The sequence below is a fragment of the Puntigrus tetrazona genome, chromosome 4, assembly GCF_018831695.1.
Source record: "Puntigrus tetrazona isolate hp1 chromosome 4, ASM1883169v1, whole genome shotgun sequence".
In the NCBI taxonomy this organism is placed as follows: domain Eukaryota; kingdom Metazoa; phylum Chordata; class Actinopteri; order Cypriniformes; family Cyprinidae; genus Puntigrus; species Puntigrus tetrazona.
In genome coordinates, this window is record NC_056702.1 from 5,183,280 (window position 1) to 5,206,607 (window position 23,328).

A 23,328-nucleotide genomic window follows, 5' to 3' on the forward strand; every position below is an offset into this window, starting at 1 on the left:
ATGTTTGTAAGCTTAAGTACTCATTCTAATGTCCTTCAGCAAAATATTAATAGTGCATTATATTTTGATACGTAATAGGATATTTGTCACAAAATGAGGGGACTGAGGCGTGCAAATCCATTTGCAGGCTTTTATTTAGCAAAGACATGGTCAAAGCAGGCAGACATCGAAACACAGCAAAAGAAAATATAAGAGGTAAGGCAACAACAAAATCTAAGGCAGAGGTCGGGTCAGGCAGCAAATGATCAAGAAAACCAAAAACAGGCAGGGTCAAAACAAAAGAATAACAACAAGGGGAAAAAACCAACGCAATACTTAACAAGGAACATGCTAACAATAACGCTGCATGTAGGTGAGAGGCCTGCTTCAGAATTTATAGTCCCCAAACAGGAAGCAGCAGAAGAGGGAGCGATCACAGTTCATCCAGAGGTAAGGGCTCCCTCTGCTGGCTTGGAATAACAATATTATCCTTTAATGATGGGTGGTACCTGATTGGTGAACAATCTGAACACAATTATGTTCTTACAAAGTAACTGAATGACAGAAAATGACAGGTTTTTGTTCTCTCAAAATTCAGAAAAGAAAAAGTTAAGCAGATTTTTCTGTCTAAAACAGCAATTGTATATTTCGATATAGGATGCAATAAAACATGGTTAGAGTGCAACTGAAACATATATTAATATTGCTTAAACATTAAAAGCTTTGAAAGGATTTGAGGCAGTGGTTGATGTGTGAGTTATTCAGCTCCTGACTGTTTCTCTGGATCCTCCTCCACATCATCATAGTCTAAACATAGTCAAAAACAAGAGCAAATACATTCCTTTATAAAAACATTGATATTAGAATGAACAATATTAGCAATACATTTAAACAAGCTTTCATGAAAAAGAAACTGAAAAAGTTACCACTAAAATTAAACAACAGTTTCATTAACGTACCAAGCATGTCCCTCATATATTCTCCAACATTCTTCACGTCATCATACTCCTCCTGAACACCCTCTGATATAAATGTGGCTATCATTATTTACATGAACAACCAGACTATATTAGGGGTGACCAATCCTGCTCCTGTAGGGCCACAGTCCTGCAGAGTTTAGTTCTGACCCCAGTTAAACAAACCTGAACCAGCTTATCAACATCTTCAGTTACTAGAAGCTTCCAGACAGGTCTTTTTGGGACAAGAGGGAGCTCAACTCTGCAGGAGACTCGGCCAATCAGGAGCAGCGTTGGACACCGCTGGACTACATACATCATTTGGTACGATAACTTGAAGAAAAATGAAAAATAAAATACCCTTTTCCAATCTAAAAGGGTGTAAATTAAAAACCCACACCTGCTTTATCATTGGACAACTGTTTTATAATGATTACATCATCATAGTTTTCTGGTAAGTCATCTACAAAAAAAAAAAGAAAAAAGAATTAAAGCACACTTACACACATATATATGTGTGTGTGTGTGTGTGTGTGTGTGTGTGTGTGTGTGTGTGTATTAAAATAGACATATAAAATGCAAAAATAAATGTAAAAATAAACCGTTAGCATTATGTCTTTGTCCAGAAGGGATCACATCATCATAATGCTCTGGTGTGATTTGTTGCTCTTCTAAATGAAAACCAAAACAGATATTAGTCAGGGAAACAAGGAAAACACCTTTATTTTTTGACAGGTATAAAAACCAAGTTGTGAGGGACAAGTACAAAATGCTCAATGGATTGCACTGTTGTTTAACAAAATGGCACTTCTTCAACTAATGAAACATGTTTCTGAAAAACATTCAGTGAACAAAAAACTTTTAGAAAATTATGTGATCAAGGCCCTTTCTACAGTTTATGCTACTCTTAAGACTGTAAGACTTAAAGGATAGATTAAAGGAAAGCCATCTGCTGAAGGAAGAGAAATCATTATAGTAATCAGGTGTGACGCTTTTTTGCTTTAAAAATATAAAGAAAGAAAAGAAAGAAGAAAAACTACAATAATGGTGTATATAATTTTCTGCTAGGATAACTCACCTAGCAAATGTTTTTAATTAAATCACATGTTTTACAGAACATACACAGGTTTCTGAATGAAGTCCTCTAACCTGAAAGAAGCTCATCAGCATCTTCATACCCAGAATGCTGTTTTTCAGAAAGGACACTTCCTGTTTTAGAGGATTAGGAACATCAGATACATTCATACATCAGATACATTCATATATCACAAATCAGCCCAAACCTCAAATTCCTTTGAATCATTCAACACTTAACTCTTAATTTTTAAATAAAACAAAAAGCCCCACAAATGAATCAATGTAATGTATTCCACTCACCCCTGAATAATGTATTTACCCTGTTGTTCTCCACATATCCATCACTTTACAAGACTTACTCACCCCTCTGAGTGAAGAGACTGTGTCTATTAATGGGTTTGTGCTGAATCTCCTCATAAACAGCCTCAGTCGTCGTCCTGTGTCTCCTCTTAGAGAGAGCTGTGAGTGTAGACAGACAAACACATGACTGATCACACACTGAATAAAACACAATATGACAGTCTCTGGATCTCTCCTACCTCTCCTCATCACTCTGTTCTGCTGAATCAGTATAAGCAGTGGCACTAAGAGCAGTAAGAGCACAACTCCCAGAACAATCACAAGCTCTGGGGAGACGGAGAGAGACTCTGCTGGAGGAGTTTGTGAAAGAGAGACTGATGTTGAGCGCACTGGAGGAGAAACTGATGTTGTTGTGTCAGGAGTAGAGGACACTGACACATCTGAAACATCTGTGATAAGAGACAAACATTAACACTCGTGCAAATTTGAATATCACTGATGATCAAATATTTGTTCTTGTTCTGCTGTGACCTGCACAGGTGAGTCCAGCGTGCTCTTTGTGGGAGCAGTCAGTGTGGTTTTTCAGGGAGAGAGGACAGTCCCACAGGTGAATCTCATTCCCTCTGCACTCGACTCTGTTCATCCACACAACACCTTCACCAGCACCAAAGACTGAATTCCCATCAGCCCTCAGTGCTGCTCCACAACCCAGCTGTCTGCAGACCACCTGAGCATCTCTGATGTCCCACTGATCATCACAGACTGAGCCCCACACAGCGTTATGATACACCTCCAGCCTCCCAGAGCACCGGCCCTTACCTCCACTCAGTCTGAGAGGAACATGATCTGAAACACACACGTCACAAAAATGTAGATACATTAGTTAAAAAGTACTATCAGACCAGCTGTGTCTGCACAGAATTATGTGAAATTCTGCATGTTTTTCATATTAGAACACCCTTATTTTATGAGCCTGTTAACATAAACAGCATATTCATGGTAGCTGGTTTAAGCTATTCCTAAAATGGCTATAATCTGGTTTAAGGACCAGCTCATAACTAGCTTTTAACCAGTTAATGACAAACTAAGGACCAGCTAAAACCAGCTACCATGCTTCAAAACATCTGAGCAGTATATGCTGTTTTTTTCAACAGGGATTGCACTCAACATTCATAATTTTCATGGTTGCTTACATTAAATTAAATTACCTGAACACTGTCTCTGATGTGGAGAAGTGGAGCATGTCAGGGAGCTTCGAGGAGACTCATGGATCTCTTGTTCTGTAACAACAAATAAATATTTAAAAATGTATTCCATACATTTTCCCAAACCATTAACTAAAGAATAACCTGTTTATTGTTTACTGATGAAAAAAGCACCAGTCTCACCTGAGCAGATGATTTTGGCCACTTCATCTTCACCACAGTTATTCTGTCCCCAGGGTGAAGAAGGACACTGCAATAAAGCGGAGTCATGTTTACGACATGCTACTTTATCCATCCAGTTAGGAGCTGATTTCACTCTCGATGTAGAATCAGACAAAACACCAGATCTTCCACAGTTCAGTTCTTGACAGATCAGACTCGCTGTGTCTCTGTCCATCTGATTATAACACACATTGCCCCAGGATCCATTGAAGAAAACCTCCACATTCCCTTCACAACCCTCAGATAACATGAACTCTTTGAACTCTGCATAATAAAATAAATATTTTTAAAAGTACAAATTTGAAAATATAACCATTAGGGACACTTGAATGTTGAAATGTGAAAAACCTTATATTTAATTTCAATGTAAAAATACGTCAGTTTGTTTACCTGAGCACACGACTCCTACATCCTCCTTGTGATTACAGTCATGTTGTCCCCAGCCTGGAGAAGAGCAGCTCCACAGGGACGTCTCATTCCCCTCACACTCCACCTCATCCAGCCATATGTGTCCAGAACCAGGACCAAACCAGGCTGGTACCTGCTGGTTACTGAGGGCCACTCCACACTGCAGCTGTCTGCACACCACATGGGCATCTTTAATATCCCAGGAGTCATCACACACTGTCCCCCATGAGCCGCCGTGAAAAACCTCCAGCCTCCCTGCACAGTCTCCCCCAGAACCCACCAGCCTGATGGACCCGCGACCTGATATTCAGAGAAAGAGAAACTCATTATTGATCTCCAACAACTGAAGAATCTGTCCAGATGTTGTTGTTCTCACCGAGGCAGGTGATGGACAGCTGTTGTGTGGAGCTGCAGTTGAGAGTTTGTGGAGAGCTGCAGTTCCCCAGATGAGCTTCACTCCCAGAGCACTGGAAGCCCGTCACACACTCATGACTGTGTTCAGGACTGGATGAAGAGGAGCCGGAGAAGTTGAGCGCAGAGCCACAGCCCAGCTGTCTGCAGACCACAGAGGATTCAGTGAGACTCCAGGAGTCCAGCAGAACTCTCCTCCAGACCTGATGGAAGAAAACCTCCAGCTCCCCCTCACACTGTCTCTCTCCAGACAACCGCACCAGACCGTCATGAAGAGACAGAGAGGAATCTGTGAGAAAGAGGTGTCATTTTACTAATAATTTGCAAGATATTGCAGTATGTACGCAACAATTTTGCCTAATAAAATCTTCTTACTAGAGCAGATGACTCCAACATCTCTTCTATGAGAACGTTCAGCTCGACTCCATGAAGAGATGAAACATTCTGAGAGTTTTGTTTCATTCCCGTCACAATCAAACACATCAGCCCAGATTTCACCACTTCCCTCTCCAAACCAGTCTGATCCCACAACAGACACAGCAATCCCACAATTCAGCTGTCTACAGAGGACACTGGCCGCTCTCATATCCCAGCATGCATCACACACTGTGCCCCATTGTTTGAGGAACTGAAGCTCCACTCTTCCTGAACAAGAGTCTGAGCTATTTATCAGTCTGAGATCAGTGTAACCTGAGCAAAATAATTAAGAGTTCAGAAACAATACACAAAGCACACTTAATCCACTCTTAAGACCTTTCAATCAACTTTTTTTTAATGTACATTACATTAAACAATGTACACAATGTACATTTCAATGTAAAAAGATTTTTCAAGATTTTGACTTTTCATCATTTTCCAGCTATATTCACATAATAAAACATTGAATCTTGTCTTTCTGAAGGTATGTCTTGACAACATTATAATGACAATTATTAAGCATGACCTAGTATCAAAAACTAATGAATAGATGCTAAATATTTATACTTAACCAGAACAGATCAGTTCTACAATGTTGTCACTGGTGCAGTTGTGTTTGTTTGATGATGATATTGAACAGAATGAAATATGAGATTCATCTCCTCTGCACTGAATCTCTCGTGTCCACATCTGAGTGTCTCCTTTGTTAAAAGCAGCTTCTCTCAGCACCTGTACAGGAGCCCCACAGTCCAGCTCTCTACACACAACCTCTGCATCCTGCTGGTCAAAGACAGACTCACACACTGACATCCATGTCTGATCATGAAGTATCTCTAACCTCCCAGAGCACAGGTGAGACCCATCAGTCAGTCTGGAGCGCTTATGACCTGTTTATATTGCATAAAAATAGCATTAGGCGAGCGGGTTGTTTAACAGGTTCTGGATGTGGAAGCTATACGTCCAGTTATGTTTTGAAAACTCAAAGTGTTTTCTACACACACATACATATATATATATATATATAAATAAATGTTTACTGTAGTACATAATAAAATGTCTTTTAAATTATTTAAATTGTAGTTGTTTTTACTGAAAATGTTTCTTGAAGCTGGACAGTTGAGGTCACAATTACATTTAACAATGGATGATGTTCTTTAATTATTTATTTGAATCACTGTGAAAATGCAGTAAATTTACATTATTTTTTTAAGATGGTGATTTATTCTAAGAATAAAACAGACATGTTTAAATAGATATGCAGCTAACCACATTCACAAATACATATCTTTACATATCGAACATAAACAAGACAAAACATTTTTTTAACTGTGGAATGCTTTGAGGTTTAATTTTATTCACCTGAGCAGATGACACCAGCATCATAATTGTGAGTGCAGCCATGTTTATTCCATCCTGCTGATCCACAGTTCTTTAACATAGACTCTTTTCCAGTACATAAGACAAAACTCATCCAGATTGGTCCTGATCCTTGACCAAAATGAGCACGACCCAGAGCATCTACAGGTTCTCCACAGTCCAGTTCTCTACACACCACTGCAGCATCAGTCATATCCCAGCCATCATCACACACTGTTCTCCACTGACCTCTGTGAAGAACCTCCACTCGACCAGAACAAGGACTGTTACCATTTACCAGTCTCACATGTGTTACATCTAAGAGAGAGGGAAATAGAAAGAAAGACAGAGACTAAAATAATTTGAAAGATTACAAATAGATTTGAAAAAATTCTGAATTACAGTTATATATGTTTATGAGATTATTTTTATATTTTCATTCATTCTTTGTAGCTGTGGGTGTGGTGAGGTCCACACCAAGTGTAAGGGGGGGACACATATGATCCTACATATGCTACTAATTGCTCCCATATTAATCTTCTTACCAGCACACAGAAGTGCCTGGTGATCATCATGAGAGCAGTTCTGTTTTTGCAGTGCTGGACACATTTGAATCTGAGACTCATTTCCTCTGCACTGAATCTCTTGTGTCCACATCTGAGTGTCTCCTTTGTCAAAAGCAGCTTCTCTCAGCACCTGTACAGGAGCCCCACAGTCCAGCTCTCTACACACAACCTCTGCATCCTGCTGGTCAAAGACAGACTCACACACTGACATCCACGACTGATCATGAAGTATCTCTAACCTCCCAGAGCAGCGAGAGCCTCCAACCAGCCTGACTCCTGCAGTAGAAAGAGAAAACACAAGAAATGTTACATTACCATTGTTATAATAAATGTATAAACAACCACATTTATCTAAAATAAAAAGTCAAGACTTTATAATAACTTTGATTATAACATTTACAAATATTATTTTAACATTCAATAATGCTGACAGATAACTATTTTAGGTGCATTTAAATTGTTACAAATCTTATTAAACTTTGTTACATATATTTTGTCTTGTAAATGTACATGAACTACTGATACTATAATTAGTCTTGGCCTTAGATGACACAAATAAACACTGAATGTGTACTTAACTTGTGTTAATGGGTTTGTACAATAAACACCTCTGAGGAAGAACTACTTACAGATGCATTCAAGATTAACATTTTTTCAGTTCATGCATTCCATGAGAATTGAACCTATGATCTTTGTGTTGCCAATACTTGGTGTTAATAAAATCAATATAAAACTTTAGAACTGCAATATAAGGCATGTGGATCAATAGCAATGTAATTGCTAAAATTTTAGAACAGCTCACCTGAGCAGATGACTTCAGCATCTGTATCATGATTACAGTCATAATTATACAACTCAACAGATCCACAGTTCTTCAGTGTAGTCTCTGATCCAGTACACATAATACGATTTGTCCAGATTGGTCCTGATCCTGATCCGAAATAAGCATCACCCAGAGCATCTACAGGTTCTCCACAGTCCAGTTCTCTACACACCACTGCAGCATCAGACATATCCCAACCAGCTTCACACACTGTTCTCCACTGACCTCTGTGAAGAACCTCTACTCGACCAGAACAGGGACTGGGACCATCAACCAACCTCACATTCACACGGTCTGTTTATTAAATGCAGAAAAACTTAATTCTTACGAACAGATCAAACAAGACAGTAAGAGGAATCACAAAAAAGAGAGAGAAGAAAATTGAAGATTTGACATAAGATTTCAGGAAAGTTTTGCTCACACCTGCACATACCAATCCAATGTCATTATCATGTGAACAGTTGTATTTGTGTGGCAGAGATGTTGGACAAAGGTGAATCTGAGACTCATTTCCTCTGCACTGAATCTCTCGTGTCCACATCTGAGTGTCTCCTTTGTCAAAAGCAGCTTCTCTCAGCACCTGTACAGGAGCCCCACAGTCCAGCTCTCTACACACAACCTCTGCATCCTGCTGGTCAAAGACAGACTCACACACTGACATCCACGACAGATCATGAAGTATCTCTAACCTCCCAGAGCAGCGAGAACCTCCAACCAGCCTGACTCCTGAAAGAACATAAATAATTGCAGTTTGGTCAGGACCACTATTGTCAAACTGACAGTTACCATTTGAATTTCACGAGTACTTACATATAATTAATCATAGTAACGGTAAAAGTAAGTGTGTTTGGCGTGCTGTCAGGGAGAGGGCTCAGAACTCTGTGGACTACTGAGTCCAGAATTTTTTACTCTTGTCCGTGAAAAGTGGACAGGGCTCGGCATCCGACCCGATCACTGAGTGCCCCCCCGAGAGGGAATAATAGACCTAGGAGGAGTGGAGATTGGGGTGGTGGAGGGATGCTATGAACGAGATATCGAGGTAAGAGGCTTGTGTGAATTTATAGGAGGTTTCTCTTGCTCTGGTTGGATAATGGTGTGATTAGGAAATGAGAAGCTAGCCGAGTTAATTATCAACGTGTGCTCCTCCCGAAATTAGTTTATAGCTAAACATCATTAAGAATGAATTAAGCTTTCAGAACCAAACAAGCACTACTTTTTTATTTTAACAAAATAAAGTTTTGAGTTTACCTGAGCAGATGACTCCTGCACTGTTCTGACACACACCTTGAAGACCCCATATAACAGATCCACATTTTCTCAGTGTAGACTCAGATCCAGTACACATTATATTTTTCCTCCAGACTTCTCCCGATCCGAGTCGAACCTGAGCACCACTCAGAGCATCTACAGGTTCTCCACAGTCCAGTTCTCTACACACCACTGCAGCATCGGCCATATCCCAACCAAGATCACACACTGTTCCCCACTGACCTCTGTGAAGAACCTCCACAGTCCCACTGCAGGGGCTGCTACCATTAACTAAACGCACAGTTCTTGTTTCTGTGTACAGAAAAAAATGGGAAGAGATCTATCAAAATCAAATAAATCTTTCTTGCTGAAATGGCCAACACATACCTGTACATATCAGTCCAACGTGACTGTCATGAGGACAGTTATTTTTATGTGATGGAGATGTTGGGCAGAAGTGAATCTGAGACTCATTTCCTCTACACTGAATCTCTTGTGTCCACATCTGAGTGTCTCCTTTGTCAAAAGCAGCTTCTCTCAGCACCTGTACAGGAGCCCCACAGTCCAGCTCTCTACACACAACCTCTGCATCCTGCTGGTCAAAGACAGACTCACACACTGACATCCATGTCTGATCATGAAGTATCTCTAACCTCCCAGAGCAGCGAGAACCTCCAACCAGCCTGACTCCTGAAAGAACATAAATAATTGCAGTTTGGTCAGGACCACTATTGTCAAACTGACAGTTACCATTTGAATTTCACGAGTACTTACATATAATTAATCATAGTAACGGTAAAAGTAAGTGTGTTTGGCGTGCTGTCAGGGAGAGGGCTCAGAACTCTGTGGACTACTGAGTCCAGAATTTTTTACTCTTGTCCGTGAAAAGTGGACAGGGCTCGGCATCCGACCCGATCACTGAGTGCCCCCCCGAGAGGGAATAATAGACCTAGGAGGAGTGGAGATTGGGGTGGTGGAGGGATGCTATGAACGAGATATCGAGGTAAGAGGCTTGTGTGAATTTATAGGAGGTTTCTCTTGCTCTGGTTGGATAATGTTCAGTTTGTTTATTTTATTGGGTTGTTTTTAAAGGGTTCCAATCCACAAAAATGCTGGAAAACCAAAGAATTTGTAGGGCTTGAAGGATTTTTCTGAAGAACAGTTCAACTGTTTAGGACAAACAAGGGATCAACTCTCACTATTGAAAAAACTGAATCACTTAGGGAACCGCAATTTTTTAGGACCTATATATAAACATCTTTTTTGTGAAATGTCCAATTTAGGTTAACACTTAATTAATAATAGCATGCACTTTTTTATGATCCCTCTTATTTGGATGAATTAATAGTTTCTATTAGTAGATTCTGAAATGTGAAAAAAAACATTTGACATAAACTGTAGTTGTATTGAACATTATACATGTGAACATATATTTAGACAAACTGATGAAGACAGCAAACCCATTATAGTTTTTTCTTTTAATTAACTAATCATACATGATTATGCACATTTAACCAGAAGTGTTAAACAAAACAAAAGTGTTTGTTTTGTAAAAATGTAATTATTTCTCTTACCATGAATAACAGAGGGCATATGTTATTGATGCACAAACGTGGCATAAATGGAATAGGACATTAACCTTATGAAGATAAAATTATAAAATGGGTATTGATTTTTTTTATTTACCATGTTTCTTATCTTTGAGCACATTGTCTACATCAGTTGTAAACTATGGAATCGAGTACTTTGGCTGTTCATACTTTATATACAATATGAACAGCAAAATTTGGGTGTAGCCACAAGTGTGCAGATGTTACCTGAGCAAATTACTCCAGCATCGTTAACATGATTACAGTAACTTTGGTCCCATCCTGCTGATGAGCAGTCCTTCAGCGTAGACTCTGATCCATTACACATGACAAAACCCATCCAGACCGGTCCTGATCCTGGTCCAAAGTGAGCACGACCCAGAACATCTACAGGTTCTCCACAGTCCAGTTCTCTACACACCACTTCAGCATCAACCATATCCCAGCTATCATCACACACTGTTCCCCACTGACCTCTGTGAAGAACCTCCACTCGACCAGAACAGCGACTGTGACCATCAACCAACCTCACATTCACATGGTCTAGTATTTTAAACAAACGAGACAGAGTCATATTTTGAATTCATAAATAATAATGTTGTCATCTGAAACTTAGCAATAATAAGCAAATAACTAAGCAAATAATAAGAAAATAAAAAATATTCTGACCAATATCAAAAGGTATTTCTTCATCCCTCTGTTTTATTTTTATATTTATTAACTTGTGTACTTACCAGCTGTGATGAGTATTACAACTGCAGACAGAAAAATGAGTGTCAGGCACCTTCCCATCATCCTCAGCATGATTAACTCAACATCCAGAACAAGCTTCTCCACACTGATGATACAGAAGTACAGGCATCCTCTTAATGAGAGAAACACCCTCCAATCACACTCGCTGTTACCTTATTAGACGCAACAGAGGAAGTCATCAAACAACTTCAGCGACAAATCAGACGACGCTTTTATAATTGTCTCCATATACAGTATATCAAAACGCTGATAAACTCCTCCTCCCCAGATATGAAGATCACAGTGAGGGATGGCACACTCACACAAACAAACACACACACACACGGTTTGGATTTACAGAAGACAGGAAACTCTCCAGTTTATTTACAGCATCAAAGCCAAACACCTGCAGAGAATACACAAACACACAGATGACACTGAAAATGTGCAAAATTAGTTTATATATACTGTACATAAATTTGTAAAAGTGTAAAATGACATTTTGGGGGTTGGCGGCATTTTCTAGGAGCAGTCACCGGCGTTGTTGCCAGCTCTTGTGCCTTGACTGATGTCTCGTTGCAGAAGGGAGTTTTACTTACTCAAACATGTTGTGAGGGCAGATAGCAAAATGGTTGGTTTAAAGATTCAACCAATGAAACTGAAGCGGGGACAGGGTCTGGAAATTTGAATGTGTAGTTTCATTCGATTCGTGGGAGGCCTATTGCAAGGTGAGTGTATTTGCCATGTATTTTCATGAAAACAATTAGCATCTCTAACGTTTAATAAGATAAGTAGTGGACAAAGATGCACAGAACAAATAATCAAGGACTTAATATTATATAGCATGCATTTTCATTTAAGTGCTTCATCAGTCGATCGGACCGAAGCTGTTTATGAGATAACCCACAGGGCAGCAGTACTCAATAGTCATATTAATGTCCTTTTTGGTGTACTAAGTGCTGCTCTCAGGGCAGGAGTACTTAATATTCATATTACAGGCATTCCTTACTGTTGCAAAACTGAAGCAAGTTATCCCACAATACCATAAAATACAATGTAGTCTACACTGCATAGACAATGCATTTTTTCATTTTATATTTTTACATGTACTAGTCTTAGTTTAGTAAATGTATACATACTTTCTAGGTATTCTTGATTATTATTTTCTAATTATTTATTATATATTAAATAACATTAATATGAATACCGAGTACCGCTGCCCTGAGAGATGAGCACATTTTACACATGAGCCAATGAACCTGAACACAGAACATACAAGCAACTTCATTTCACACACAAATAGTTGATCTTTGCTATACATACATGATTTACAAAAAAATAAAAATTCGGGACAGCTCTGCATAATTTATAATGTGTTTTAACAACACTGCTTTGATGTGAACAAGAGCACAAAAACCAGTATGTTAACACATTTATTAATATAATTAACTGGGATGATCTTGTATAACTATTCAGGGCTATTTAGATAAGATTTGTAAATAAACATGTTGTTCCTGTGCTATTAGCTGCTATTATCTTATACAGACATTAGTAGCTGTAGATGAACTTGAACACTGTAATGTGTGATTCATCCAGCAGATGGCAGAAAAACACTTCTTATTGTAAAGAGTAGCAGATCAAAGTCTTACATTGTGTCACCACACGAGGGAGCTTCTCACTTACAAACCTTTTTAATTAGCTCCAAAAAAAAGCCATTTCTAGAGAATTAATCTATTTATTTTATCACAGCTACATTACGGCTTCAAATCTAATTTATATTTTGTGCTCATTTCTGAGCACATTTGTTTATTTTACTAAAATATATTATATTACACAGAGTAACAGAATTATGAGAGTAGTATGTCTTATATATTCATATTTTTATATTTGATAATAACCTGCCGGTCAGGGGTTTATTTGCTATATCGGGGGACTTAAACAATCACAGCAACTGCAGCTGGTTACCAAAGCAATCACAGATTATTTTCACAAACAGAAGAAACGTCAAGCTACAGTTTTATCTGAAACACTGTTAAGAGGATACTTACCTACAATAAAACAAAACAAAACCTGCTACATATTATTGTTTGTCAAAAGAAGCTCCTCGTCTGCAGCGATGAATGACTCTGTACTGCAGGTGAAGATGATCTGAGTATCAATAAGTGAACTGACACCATGCTTTCATTTATGAATTCTGTTGCGTTTACATTTATATTGAATCATTTAGCTTTTATCCAAACGACTTACAAAGTAGAGACGATCAGATCAACAATAGTGCTGTGAACTATCACACAAAGCAAGGATTTTTAAAACAAGACTTGTTGCATTAAGAATACATTGTATTATTATTACACGTGGTGTCCAGAAAAGAAATAGAGCTACATTTTAATTGACTTTTTTTTATTTTACATGTTACAGATAGTTCAGATAGAAATAAGAAATAAGACTTATAGCCTGAAAAATGATGCATTCAAAAGTAAAATGTCCAGCAGACAAAAGATGTATAAGGTATATTTATTTATTGGTTATTTATTTATTATAACACATCTGATAACAGAAGTAAAAAAAATAATAATAATAAAAGCAGATGTTTTTCATCTTTGTCCACTCACTGATGGTCATTTGAGCTTATATTCAGGACGTCTTTAATTATCAACATGATTGTGATTTATAAGGCAAGATAAGATATTTCACTTCAAGTGTTGTTTAAACTCTTATTGAAATACAAACAAAAAAGTATTTAAGTCTTGAGTGTTTTTATTGTTATTGCTATACAACAAAATCTCACGAGGCATAACAGTTTTAATACAAAAATGTGGAAACCTGAGACTGGACCTGAACGTGACTTAAACTTTGTTCATATTTGTTGAACAGAGACAGTGGACGTGATCATTGAGACAAATGTCCACCTTCTTTGTCTGACTCCTCCTCCACATCATCATAATCTGTTATTATAAACAACAACACAAACAGATAAAAAAATATAAAGAGAACAAACAGATGAGAAAAGGTTGATAGTAGAAGAACTTACCCATCAGGTTTGTCACATCTTCACTGACACTCATTACATCATCATACTCCTCCTGAACTCTCTCTGATCAAGAAAGACATCAAAAATAACATCTCGGTCTGAAACTTTATCTCGTTGAAGGACTGAATCACATCAAGGACGTCTCACACTCATGTAAACATGGAAAGAGTGATTAAAATGTAGTTCTGTGTCTCACCTGTTATACCTTGAGAGCTTGGTTTATTAATGATGACGTCATCATAATTCTCTCGTGTGTCTACTACATATGAACATGACGCCAAATTAAACATGATAAAAAGACATTTTCCCTAACGATATGACTTCATAGGAATGTGTATATATGTTTTGAACTGATAAAAAAACACCTTTTTTGATATCAGGGTTCAGTCCGCTCGTCATGACATCATCATAGCTCTCAGGTGTGTTTTCTAGAAATTCACACATTAATCACAGACACATCAATTACATTCAGAGCTAATCTGACATATCAGTATTAAATATACTCTAACGGTTTCATTTTAGGGCCTGTATGAAGAGGAGATGAAACAGAGCCGCATGCAGATAAGATATTAATGAAATAGAATAAAAGCAAACGCAGGAAATAAGGATAAACAGACCTGGAGCAGACTAGGAATACAAAGAGCATCTCTAGAGTAACAACAACTCAACAAAGAGTGGGCCCAGTGGGCCGCAACGGTATTGCAGGGGGGCCGCCAGTTATTATCAATAGAAATAATAATATTGCTAATGTACGTAAAAATGTGTAGTAATAATTAAATATCATAATTAATTAAATAACAAAAAATAATAATAAACTGTTACTATGCGTTCACTATTCCAGGTCGTTGATTGGTTTAAAAACAACCCGCCGATTTAGGCTATGTAACATATTTTTGCTGCATACATGCCAAAACAGATGTAAACATGGATAAATGGTTGACAACGGGATCACTGAAAAGGGAAAATACTTCATCTACAAGTAAGCAGGACACAGAAAAGACTCAAAATAAACCTAAAAGAAGAAAATATAGCAGCGAGTACCTAGCGCTAGGATTTTCTGCGTTGGTGGCACTCAAGACAAAATACCGGAATAAGCTTAACGTTGAGCCTGATCTTCGCTTGCAACTTTCTTCACTTCAGCCCGACATACAGCGCTTAATCAGTGCTAAATAACACCAACCTTCGCATTAGGTGAGTGATAGATGTTGTTTATCGGATGTTTATCGTAATTGGCACGTAAACAAGTCCAGAATTTGTTTTCTCTCTTTTTTTTTTTTTTTTTTTTTTTTTTGCATGTTATCCGTTTTACTAAATTTGTACTTGTAGTTAACACATTGCAGTTAAAAATGAAAAAGGGTCAGGAAGCGGGATCACGGTCTCAGTTTCCTTTGGGTCTTTTTTTTCTTTGCTTTTTCTCTTTATTTCGCTCAATGGTTTCTCTCCCTTAAATCGTTCGCTCTATATCTGCTCTCGATTTGCGCTTCTCACTCGAGCTTCTCACTCGAGCCTGACTCTAGTCTTTGTCCAGTGTTCCAGTTCTCTGACGTTTTGACTGCTCGTCTCAACCCTGGTCTCTGCCAGCTCCTTCTGACTGATGGCTCCGATGACGGTCTACGCGCTGCCGACCTCTGAATGGATTTGGTTTTCCCGTTTACTTAAGAATTGTTAACCCGAGTGTCTCAGGGCTTGGTGACCTATTATGCACATTTTCTGGTTATTCAACATTACCCGTTTATTCAATAAAGACAGTTAAAAGTCATGCTTCTGAGTACTCAGTTACTAACCCGACACAAATAACAGGTTCATTTAAAAATTTTTGCAGTGGGCCGCGGAAACATATGTGTTTGGTTGTGTGGGCTGTGAGTTAAAAAAGGTTGGGAACCACTGCTCTAACGGTTTCATTTTAGGGCCTGTATGAAGAGGAGATGAAACAGAGCCGCATGCAGATAAGATATTAATGAAATAGAATAAAAGCAAACGCAGGAAATAAGGATAAACAGACCTGGAGCAGACTAGGAATACAAAGAGCATCTCTAGAGTAACAACAACTGAACAAAGGAAACAGGGCTATAGTTAGCCAGCACTGACGAGGTGTAGGTGATTCATTTCTATGGAGGTCTGTGAACATGTTTCTGTGGTGAATGTGAGCATCTGCAGTTCAGAAATTCAGTGCAATTCTCTGTTTTGCTAACATTGCTAATGCTAACATGAGTGAAGTCTTACACTTTTCTGATTCTCTGCTGAAACGTGCTCCACTTTGGTGTGACGTCACTATGATTGTGGCTAGAAGAGAAAAATCTGTGGCTGGAAAATAACGATAAACACCGTTTTCTAACTATTCTACCCGTCTATAACTACCCCAGCCCTAAACATGCCCCTTAAAACAATGCTCATACAGTAACTATTGTTGTTCACACGATACTGATGCCCAGCAGCTGCAGATGTATCCCATCTAGTCCTAAGACGTTGTTCCCGGATCCAGCTTCTGAGGTTAAACTGAACGCAGCGATAGAGCTCAGGAAAAGAAACAATGGGGAAATACATTATAAGAGTACAGCACACAAGATGGGGATCCTAACATTATGTGCTGCTGTAGAGTAAGAGAGCGACACCTTTCTCACGGTCCGCTTTCAGCCCATCAGTGATGACATCATCATAGTATCCCGGGGTGATTTCCTTCAGCATCTCTTCTGCATCAACACACAATATGTTTGATACAAAAGTCAAAATATGACCTTGTTGCAGATCAGCAGACTGAAAATGTATTGAGCATTTAGTGTTTAATCAAGTGAACAGATAAAAAGGTCACTGACCTTTTAGGCCACTGTCGTTGGTGACATCATCATAATAGGCGTTACTGAACTCTTTTGCTAAAAAAGGAGAACAAGCTCTTAATATATAAATAAACAGCAGTATTGAGTCATTATTCAAATATTTCATCAACTGTGTCCATTATATTTATTATTTACTTATTTATTTAGGTCATTTTGTGTGTGTGTGTGTGTGTGTGTGTGTGTGTGTGTGTGTGTGTGTGTGTGTGTGTGTGTGTGTGTGTGTCTGTTGTGTGTGTGTGTGTGTCTGTGTGTGTGTGTGTGTGTGTGTGTGTGTGTGTGTGTGTGTGTGTGTGTGTGTGTGTGTGTGTGTGTGTGTGTGTGTGTGTAATGTGGAATGAATACGTGCTTCATTTCTGACCTGAGAGAAGCTCATCAGCATCTTCATACCCAGAATGCAGTTCTTCAGAGATCAGACTCCCTTTTTTTAAAAAAAGACAGAAACATGTTCAACTTTACAAACAGACTGAATCCTCTTTTCTTTAGATCATAAATCATTATGTTAGTGAAAACACAACAAATTACTCACAATATATTACTTAACATGTTTTTTATTCAAAGCATTAATATACAGAAGATAATGCTAAATACTTAAATCACATGTTGTTTAGGCCTACTAGTAAACACACATTAACTAATTCCTCACTGAGTTCCATAAATACACACAAACCCACACACACACACACACACACACACACACACACACACACACACACACACCTGCTCCTACTGTGTATATAAACTTATGAGGACCTGCTTATGTCCCTTTAAAAATACACACAGGAAGAGACACTCACTGACACACGCACACACACACACACACAGAGACAGACACACACACACACACACACAGACGTAAACATGCACCTGCAGCTCTGTGGTTTTCTGTCAGGAATCCTGTGTTTTGAAGCAGGAGGTTTAACAGGACTAATAATAGATGAACATCAACTGTCTGACAGACTCTTATTAAAGCTATTAAATGAGATCGATGGCTCATGTCTCACCTCTCTGAGTGAAGTGATTGTGTCTGTGCTGAATCTCCTCATAAACGGCCTCAGTCGTCGTCCTGTGTCTCCTCTTAGAGAGAGCTGTGAGTGTAGACAGACAAACACATGACTGATCACACACTGAATAAAACACAATATGACAGTCTCTGGATCTCTCCTACCTCTCCTCATCACTCTGTTCTGCTGAATCAGTATAAGCAGTGGCACTAAGAGCAGTAAGAGCACAACTCCCAGAACAATCACAAGCTCTGGGAGACGGAGAGAGACTCTGCTGGAGGAGTTTGTGAAAGAGAGACTGATGTTGAGCGCACTGAGGAGGAGAAACTGATGTTGTTGTGTGAGGAGTAGAGGACACTGACACATCTGAAACATCTGTGATAAGAGACAAACATTAACACTCGTGCAAATCTGAATAGCACTGATGATCAAATATTTGTTCTTGTTCTGCTGTGACCTGCACAGGTGAGTCCAGCGTGCTCTTTGTGGGAGCAGTCAGTGTGGTTTTTCAGGGAGAGAGGACAGTCCCACAGGTGAATCTCATTCCCTCTGCACTCGACTCTGTTCATCCACACAACACCTTCACCAGCACCAAAGACTGAATTCCCATCAGCCCTCAGTGCTGCTCCACAACCCAGCTGTCTGCAGACCACCTGAGCATCTCTGATGTCCCACTGATCATCACAGACTGAGCCCCACACAGCGTTATGATACACCTCCAGCCTCCCAGAGCACCGGCCCTTACCTCCACTCAGTCTGAGAGGAACATGACCTGAAACACATCAACCAGAAGTGAGCAGCTTCAACATTCACAAGAAAGTTGATAAACAATAAATAATAATACAAATTATAATAAACCTACTTGAACACTGTCTCTTGTATGGAGAAGGTGAGGTAGAACATGTCAGAAGACTCTGAGGAGACTCTTGTGTCTGATCCTCTGAGATTAAAACATGTTCAAATTTCATTTACTACTCAATAGAACAAAATAAAAGATGAGTGATATTTAAATAAATAAAACATGACAATTTCAGCCATCATAAATGAGTTAAATATCATCTCACTTGAGCAGGTGATTCTAGCGACTTCATTATCACAGTTATATTGTCCCCAGTGTGTAGATGGACACTGCCATAAACTAGAATCATGTCGTCGACATTTAAAAAAATCCAGCCAGTCATGAGTCTTCAGTCCCTCTGAATAACTGGGTTCACTGCCAGATCTTCCACAGTTCAGTTCTTGACAGATCAGACTCGCTGTGTCTCTGTCCATCTGGTTCCAGCACACATTACCCCAGGATCCATTGTAGAAAACCTCCACATTCCCTTCACAGCCTTCAGTTAACCTGATCTCTTTAAACTCTAGAAAAAAACATGAGCACATACTCAGCTTTCACTCAAACCTATTTATTTCAACCACTGAGTAGTTGCACTTGGGTGATATTCAAAAGCAGTGTTTTGACCAAAGTCAAAGTTGCAGTTTGTTTGCTATTTTTTTCTTCTTTTTTAAATTTGATTATTTTTACTTGCAATACTTTAAGATGTTTGCACACTACTTTAAATACAACTGTTTACCTGAGCACACGACTCCTACATCCTCCTTATGAATACAGTCATGTTGTCCCCAGCCTGGAGAAGAGCAGCTCCACAGGGACGTCTCATTCCCCTCACACTCCACCTCATCCAGCCATATGTGTCCAGAACCAGGACCAAACCAGGCTGGTACCTGCTGGTTACTGAGGGCCACTCCACACTGCAGCTGTCTGCACACCACATGGGCATCTTTAATATCCCAGGAGTCATCACACACTGTCCCCCATGAGCCGCCGTGAAAAACCTCCAGCCTCCCTGCACAGTCTCCCCCAGAACCCACCAGCCTGATGGACCCGCGACCTGATATTCAGAGAAAGAGAAACTCATTATTGATCACTGAAGGATCTGAAGAATCTGTCCAGATGAAGTTTTCTCACCTAAGTTTGTGACTGACAGCTGTTGTGTGGAGCTGCAGTTGAGAGTTTGTGTTGAGCTGCAGTTCCCCAGATGAGCTTTACTTTCTGGAGAGAGCATTTATTTGTTATTCAGTATTTGACTAAAATATACTACATTTGTTAAAATGTTTAGTTTTAATCTGAAACCCATGACTTCAGTGAGGTGAGAGTTTGCTCACCAGAGCAGATGACTCCAACATCTCTTCTATGAGAACGTTCAGCTCGACTCCATGAAGAGATGAAACATTCTGAGAGTTTTGTTTCATTCCCGTCACAATCAAACACATCAGCCCAGATTTCACCGCTTCCCTCTCCAAACCAGTCTGATCCCACAACAGACACAGCAATCCCACAATTCAGCTGTCTACAGAGGACACTGGCAGCTCTCATATCCCAGCATGCATCACACACTGTGCCCCATTTACTGAGATACTGAAGCTCCACTCTTCCAGAACAAGAGTCTGAACCGTTTACCAGCCTGACATCAGTGTATCCTGGACAAGAAATTAGAGATGTAACAGATTAGTTTAAAGGGAAGAGAATTGATTGTTTATTTTCATTGCTGTTGTTAACATTCATAATATTTTACATGCTCAAAAGAAATGTTAATTAAACAATTACATTTTTGTATATTGAGTGATTCAAATGTTGGATTTGATTTATTTACTAACAGAATAAACAATGACAATTTACCAGAACATGTCAGTCCCACATTGTTGTCTTGAGAGCACTGTATGTCCCTTGAAGTTGGACACAATCTAATGGTTGATTCATCTCCTCTGCACTGAATCTCTCGTGTCCACATCTGAGTGTCTCCTTTGTCAAAAGCAGCTTCTCTCAGCACCTGTACAGGAGCCCCACAGTCCAGCTCTCTACACACAACCTCTGCATCCTGCTGGTCAAAGACAGACTCACACACTGACATCCACGACTGATCATGAAGTATCTCTAACCTCCCAGAGCACAGGTGAGGTCCATCAGCAAGTCTGGCAAATCGTCCATAGTTTATGGTTTCTAAGTATTTGGAGAATACATAAAGCCAGTTTTACTGTGAGTGAATGAACCCGTCTTACTTTGAATGTGTTACAAACAAACAATAACTGAATGTTTAAGTCTATTGTTTGATTGAATTAATATTGAAAAAAAGAAAGAAACAAATAAAAAATGGATTTTAAAAAACTATTTCACAATTACTTGTAAGTTTATCGTTTATACCTAGTTTAGAAAGAAAATGTATTAAATTATTCTACATTGCATATGTTGGGTTAAGAGAAGAAAGGTTAATAAGTGATTAAATGATGAGGTACATAAAATTGCTTACCTGAGCATCTGACTCCAGCATCAGAATTATGATTGTTACACCTGTATGGATCATACCATCCATCTGATCTACAGTCCTTTAATGAAGACTCTGATCCTTTACACTGCACATACCTTAGGATTTTTCCTGATCCTTTTCCAAAGTAAGAATTCCATGTTGCTTGTAAAGCCTCTCCACAGCTCATCTCTCTACACACCACTGCAGCATCAGTCATATCCCAGTCATAATCACACACTGTTCCCCACTGACCATCATGAAGAACCTCCACTCGACCAGAACAGAGACTGTCTCCATTCACCAGCCTCACACTCACACTGTCTACACATGAGAGATACATCAAACAATTTGATTACAACAATACAATATTAAGTTGTTAGAATAACATATAACGGCATAATAACAATTTAAAATAAAATTGACATATACATTAGAAAGTTTTATTTAAAAAATATAGAATTTCATCTGTCCCTGGGAATACTTACTAGCTGTAATAAACGTAACCAATGAAGACAATAAAATAAGTGTCAGACAGCTCTTCATCTTGTTTTCTTGATGAATGTTTCTCGTCTGCTCCTGAAACACACTGAAGAAACTGTCTCGTGTCAGACCCCTAAAGAGAGAGAGAGAGAGACTCACAGCTGCCAATGACACTCACTGTTACCTTATTAGACACAACAGAGGAAATCATCAAACACAATCAGTGACAAATCAGAAAGCAGCAGTTTGATTTTCTCCATATATATCAATAAAGTGTGAGCGCTGATGAGCGGGACTCCTCCTCCAGCGTGAAGAGACAGACTCGTGTCAGTCAGAAGTCAGTGTGGAGATAAATCACACTAAACTTCAAGCAGATTGATACAGAAACACTGCAGCTTCTATTCAGCATCAAACCTGAACCTGAACACAGAACATACAAGCAACGATCACTGACTTTTATAAATCTGAACACTTCAAATATTTACACAAACTTTACAAGAACTGATTCTCATGACTAATTTTAATGAATTTATCATTTGTATCTTATGAACTGTTTCTGAATAAAGTGTGCATACAATTACTGTAAGTGGATTTTTTTAATTCGTTCCTTTATTCTAACCAAGAAAACATTCAAATATGATTATGCCCTGATATAACCTATATTGTCTAAAGCAATTATTTTTGTAATATCATTTGAGTTTTTGTTTAACTTAATTTTATCCACTTTCAATAGGTACACTTTAAAGCAGTGGTTTTTAATCCTGTTCCTCAGGATCCGCTGCTTTTTGGAGCACTTTTGGAGCTGATGATCTAAAACAGGTGTGTAAAATATTGAGACGAGCAAAATGTGCAGTTTTAAGGAATAATGCAATAACAGCAATAATCAGGTGCATGTAATGCTGCAATGCTTTACTTGTCCAGCAGATGGAAGCAAAGCACTTTTGAAAAGACGAGCAGACAAGAGTCACTTCTTACTAGTGAAAGTATTACAGAGACAGCTTCTCTGACTGGGAATGCCAAAGCTGCCAAAACAAGAAATGACTGCATAAATATATGAAAACAGGCAGGGTCAAAACCAAAGAATCTAGAACAAGGGAAACTATAAACGAACAACACAAAAGGCAGGTGAGGGGCCTGCTTCAGTATTTATGGTCCCCAAACAGGAAGTAGAAGCAGAGAAGTGACCACAGGTCATCCAGAGGTAAGGGCTCTCTCTGCTGGCTTGGTGACAGTTTGCTCCTGAATGCACTGTTTGGTTGTATTTATTTCTCAACTAAAAAAAGTATGATAATATTAATTGGCCACAGTCCTGGTTCTCTGTTAGTTTCCTACAAGTTCATCATACAAAAGTGTGTTGGTTTCTTTATGTGAGCTGAAACTGCAATTTT

The 23,328-nt window shown here is 38.9% G+C and overlaps 4 protein-coding genes across 5 annotated transcripts in view; all 4 read right to left on the reverse strand.

Annotated features, from left to right (window-relative positions):
* Window positions 1-11,389, reverse strand: part of LOC122342833 (deleted in malignant brain tumors 1 protein-like) — a 91,656-nt gene extending 80,267 nt beyond the window's left edge. Inside the window, exons 1-6 of the mRNA XM_043236973.1 lie at window positions 11,292-11,389; window positions 10,786-11,100; window positions 9,356-9,658; window positions 8,969-9,280; window positions 8,144-8,446; window positions 7,700-8,014 (exon numbers count right to left, since the gene is read on the reverse strand). Coding sequence (XP_043092908.1) covers window positions 7,700-8,014; window positions 8,144-8,446; window positions 8,969-9,280; window positions 9,356-9,658; window positions 10,786-11,100; window positions 11,292-11,361 — 1,618 coding nt within the window. The 5' untranslated portion in view covers window positions 11,362-11,389. The remainder of the gene's footprint in view (window positions 1-7,699; window positions 8,015-8,143; window positions 8,447-8,968; window positions 9,281-9,355; window positions 9,659-10,785; window positions 11,101-11,291) is intronic.
* Window positions 188-5,986, reverse strand: LOC122343478 (antigen WC1.1-like). Its single transcript, XM_043237964.1, has 14 exons — window positions 5,548-5,986; window positions 4,934-5,248; window positions 4,524-4,847; window positions 4,130-4,447; window positions 3,701-4,003; window positions 3,521-3,592; window positions 2,844-3,158; window positions 2,552-2,761; window positions 2,376-2,471; window positions 2,085-2,144; window positions 1,538-1,606; window positions 1,336-1,398; window positions 939-1,001; window positions 188-786 (listed from the first exon to the last, which is right to left on the reverse strand). Exons 1-14 carry the CDS (start codon window positions 5,783-5,785, stop codon window positions 737-739), a joined length of 2,496 nt encoding a protein of 831 aa, XP_043093899.1. The 5' UTR covers window positions 5,786-5,986; the 3' UTR covers window positions 188-736.
* Window positions 11,390-13,766: 2,377 nt separating the features above from the next.
* Window positions 13,767-18,405, reverse strand: LOC122343482. 2 transcript variants are annotated; one of them, XM_043237968.1, is made up of 9 exons: window positions 18,320-18,405; window positions 18,156-18,239; window positions 17,513-17,572; window positions 17,134-17,190; window positions 16,933-17,010; window positions 14,686-14,748; window positions 14,517-14,576; window positions 14,321-14,383; window positions 13,767-14,234 (listed from the first exon to the last, which is right to left on the reverse strand). In XM_043237968.1, the coding sequence occupies exons 1-9, from the start codon at window positions 18,327-18,329 to the stop codon at window positions 14,179-14,181; spliced, it is 531 nt and encodes a 176-aa protein (XP_043093903.1). In that variant the 5' UTR covers window positions 18,330-18,405; the 3' UTR covers window positions 13,767-14,178. The 2 variants fall into 2 exon arrangements, with proteins under 2 accessions (XP_043093903.1, XP_043093902.1); XM_043237967.1 differs by having other exon boundaries at window positions 14,517-14,579.
* Window positions 18,329-22,042, reverse strand: LOC122342834 (scavenger receptor cysteine-rich type 1 protein M130-like). The gene is made up of 11 exons (XM_043236974.1): window positions 21,946-22,042; window positions 21,464-21,781; window positions 20,836-21,156; window positions 20,322-20,636; window positions 20,125-20,208; window positions 19,730-20,047; window positions 19,220-19,516; window positions 19,018-19,095; window positions 18,613-18,927; window positions 18,470-18,530; window positions 18,329-18,341 (listed from the first exon to the last, which is right to left on the reverse strand). Exons 1-11 carry the CDS (start codon window positions 22,001-22,003, stop codon window positions 18,329-18,331), a joined length of 2,178 nt encoding a protein of 725 aa, XP_043092909.1. The 5' UTR covers window positions 22,004-22,042.
* Window positions 22,043-23,328: the final 1,286 nt, after the last annotated feature.

Coding starts and splice junctions, on each gene's coding strand:
- LOC122343478 (XM_043237964.1), bottom strand. CDS start 5,785: ATGTCAGTGTGTGAGTCTGTCTTTGACCAGCAGGATGCAGAGGTTGTG. Junction 5,249..5,547: donor TGTAGAACTGATCTGTTCTG/GTTAAGTATAAA, acceptor TATTTTGCTCAG/GTTACACTGATCTCAGACTG. Junction 2,145..2,375: donor CAGTCTCTTCACTCAGAGGG/GTGAGTAAGTCT, acceptor CCTCTAAAACAG/GAAGTGTCCTTTCTGAAAAA.
- LOC122343482 (XM_043237967.1), bottom strand. Junction 17,191..17,512: donor TGCTGATGAGCTTCTCTCAG/GTCAGAAATGAA, acceptor CTCCTTTTTTAG/CAAAAGAGTTCAGTAACGCC. Junction 14,235..14,320: donor AGATGTGACAAACCTGATGG/GTAAGTTCTTCT, acceptor TTATAATAACAG/ATTATGATGATGTGGAGGAG.
- LOC122342834 (XM_043236974.1), bottom strand. CDS start 22,003: ATGAAGAGCTGTCTGACACTTATTTTATTGTCTTCATTGGTTACGTTT. Junction 19,096..19,219: donor CGCTAGAATCACCTGCTCAA/GTGAGATGATAT, acceptor TTTTAATCTCAG/AGGATCAGACACAAGAGTCT. Junction 18,928..19,017: donor ATACAAGAGACAGTGTTCAA/GTAGGTTTATTA, acceptor GATGTGTTTCAG/GTCATGTTCCTCTCAGACTG.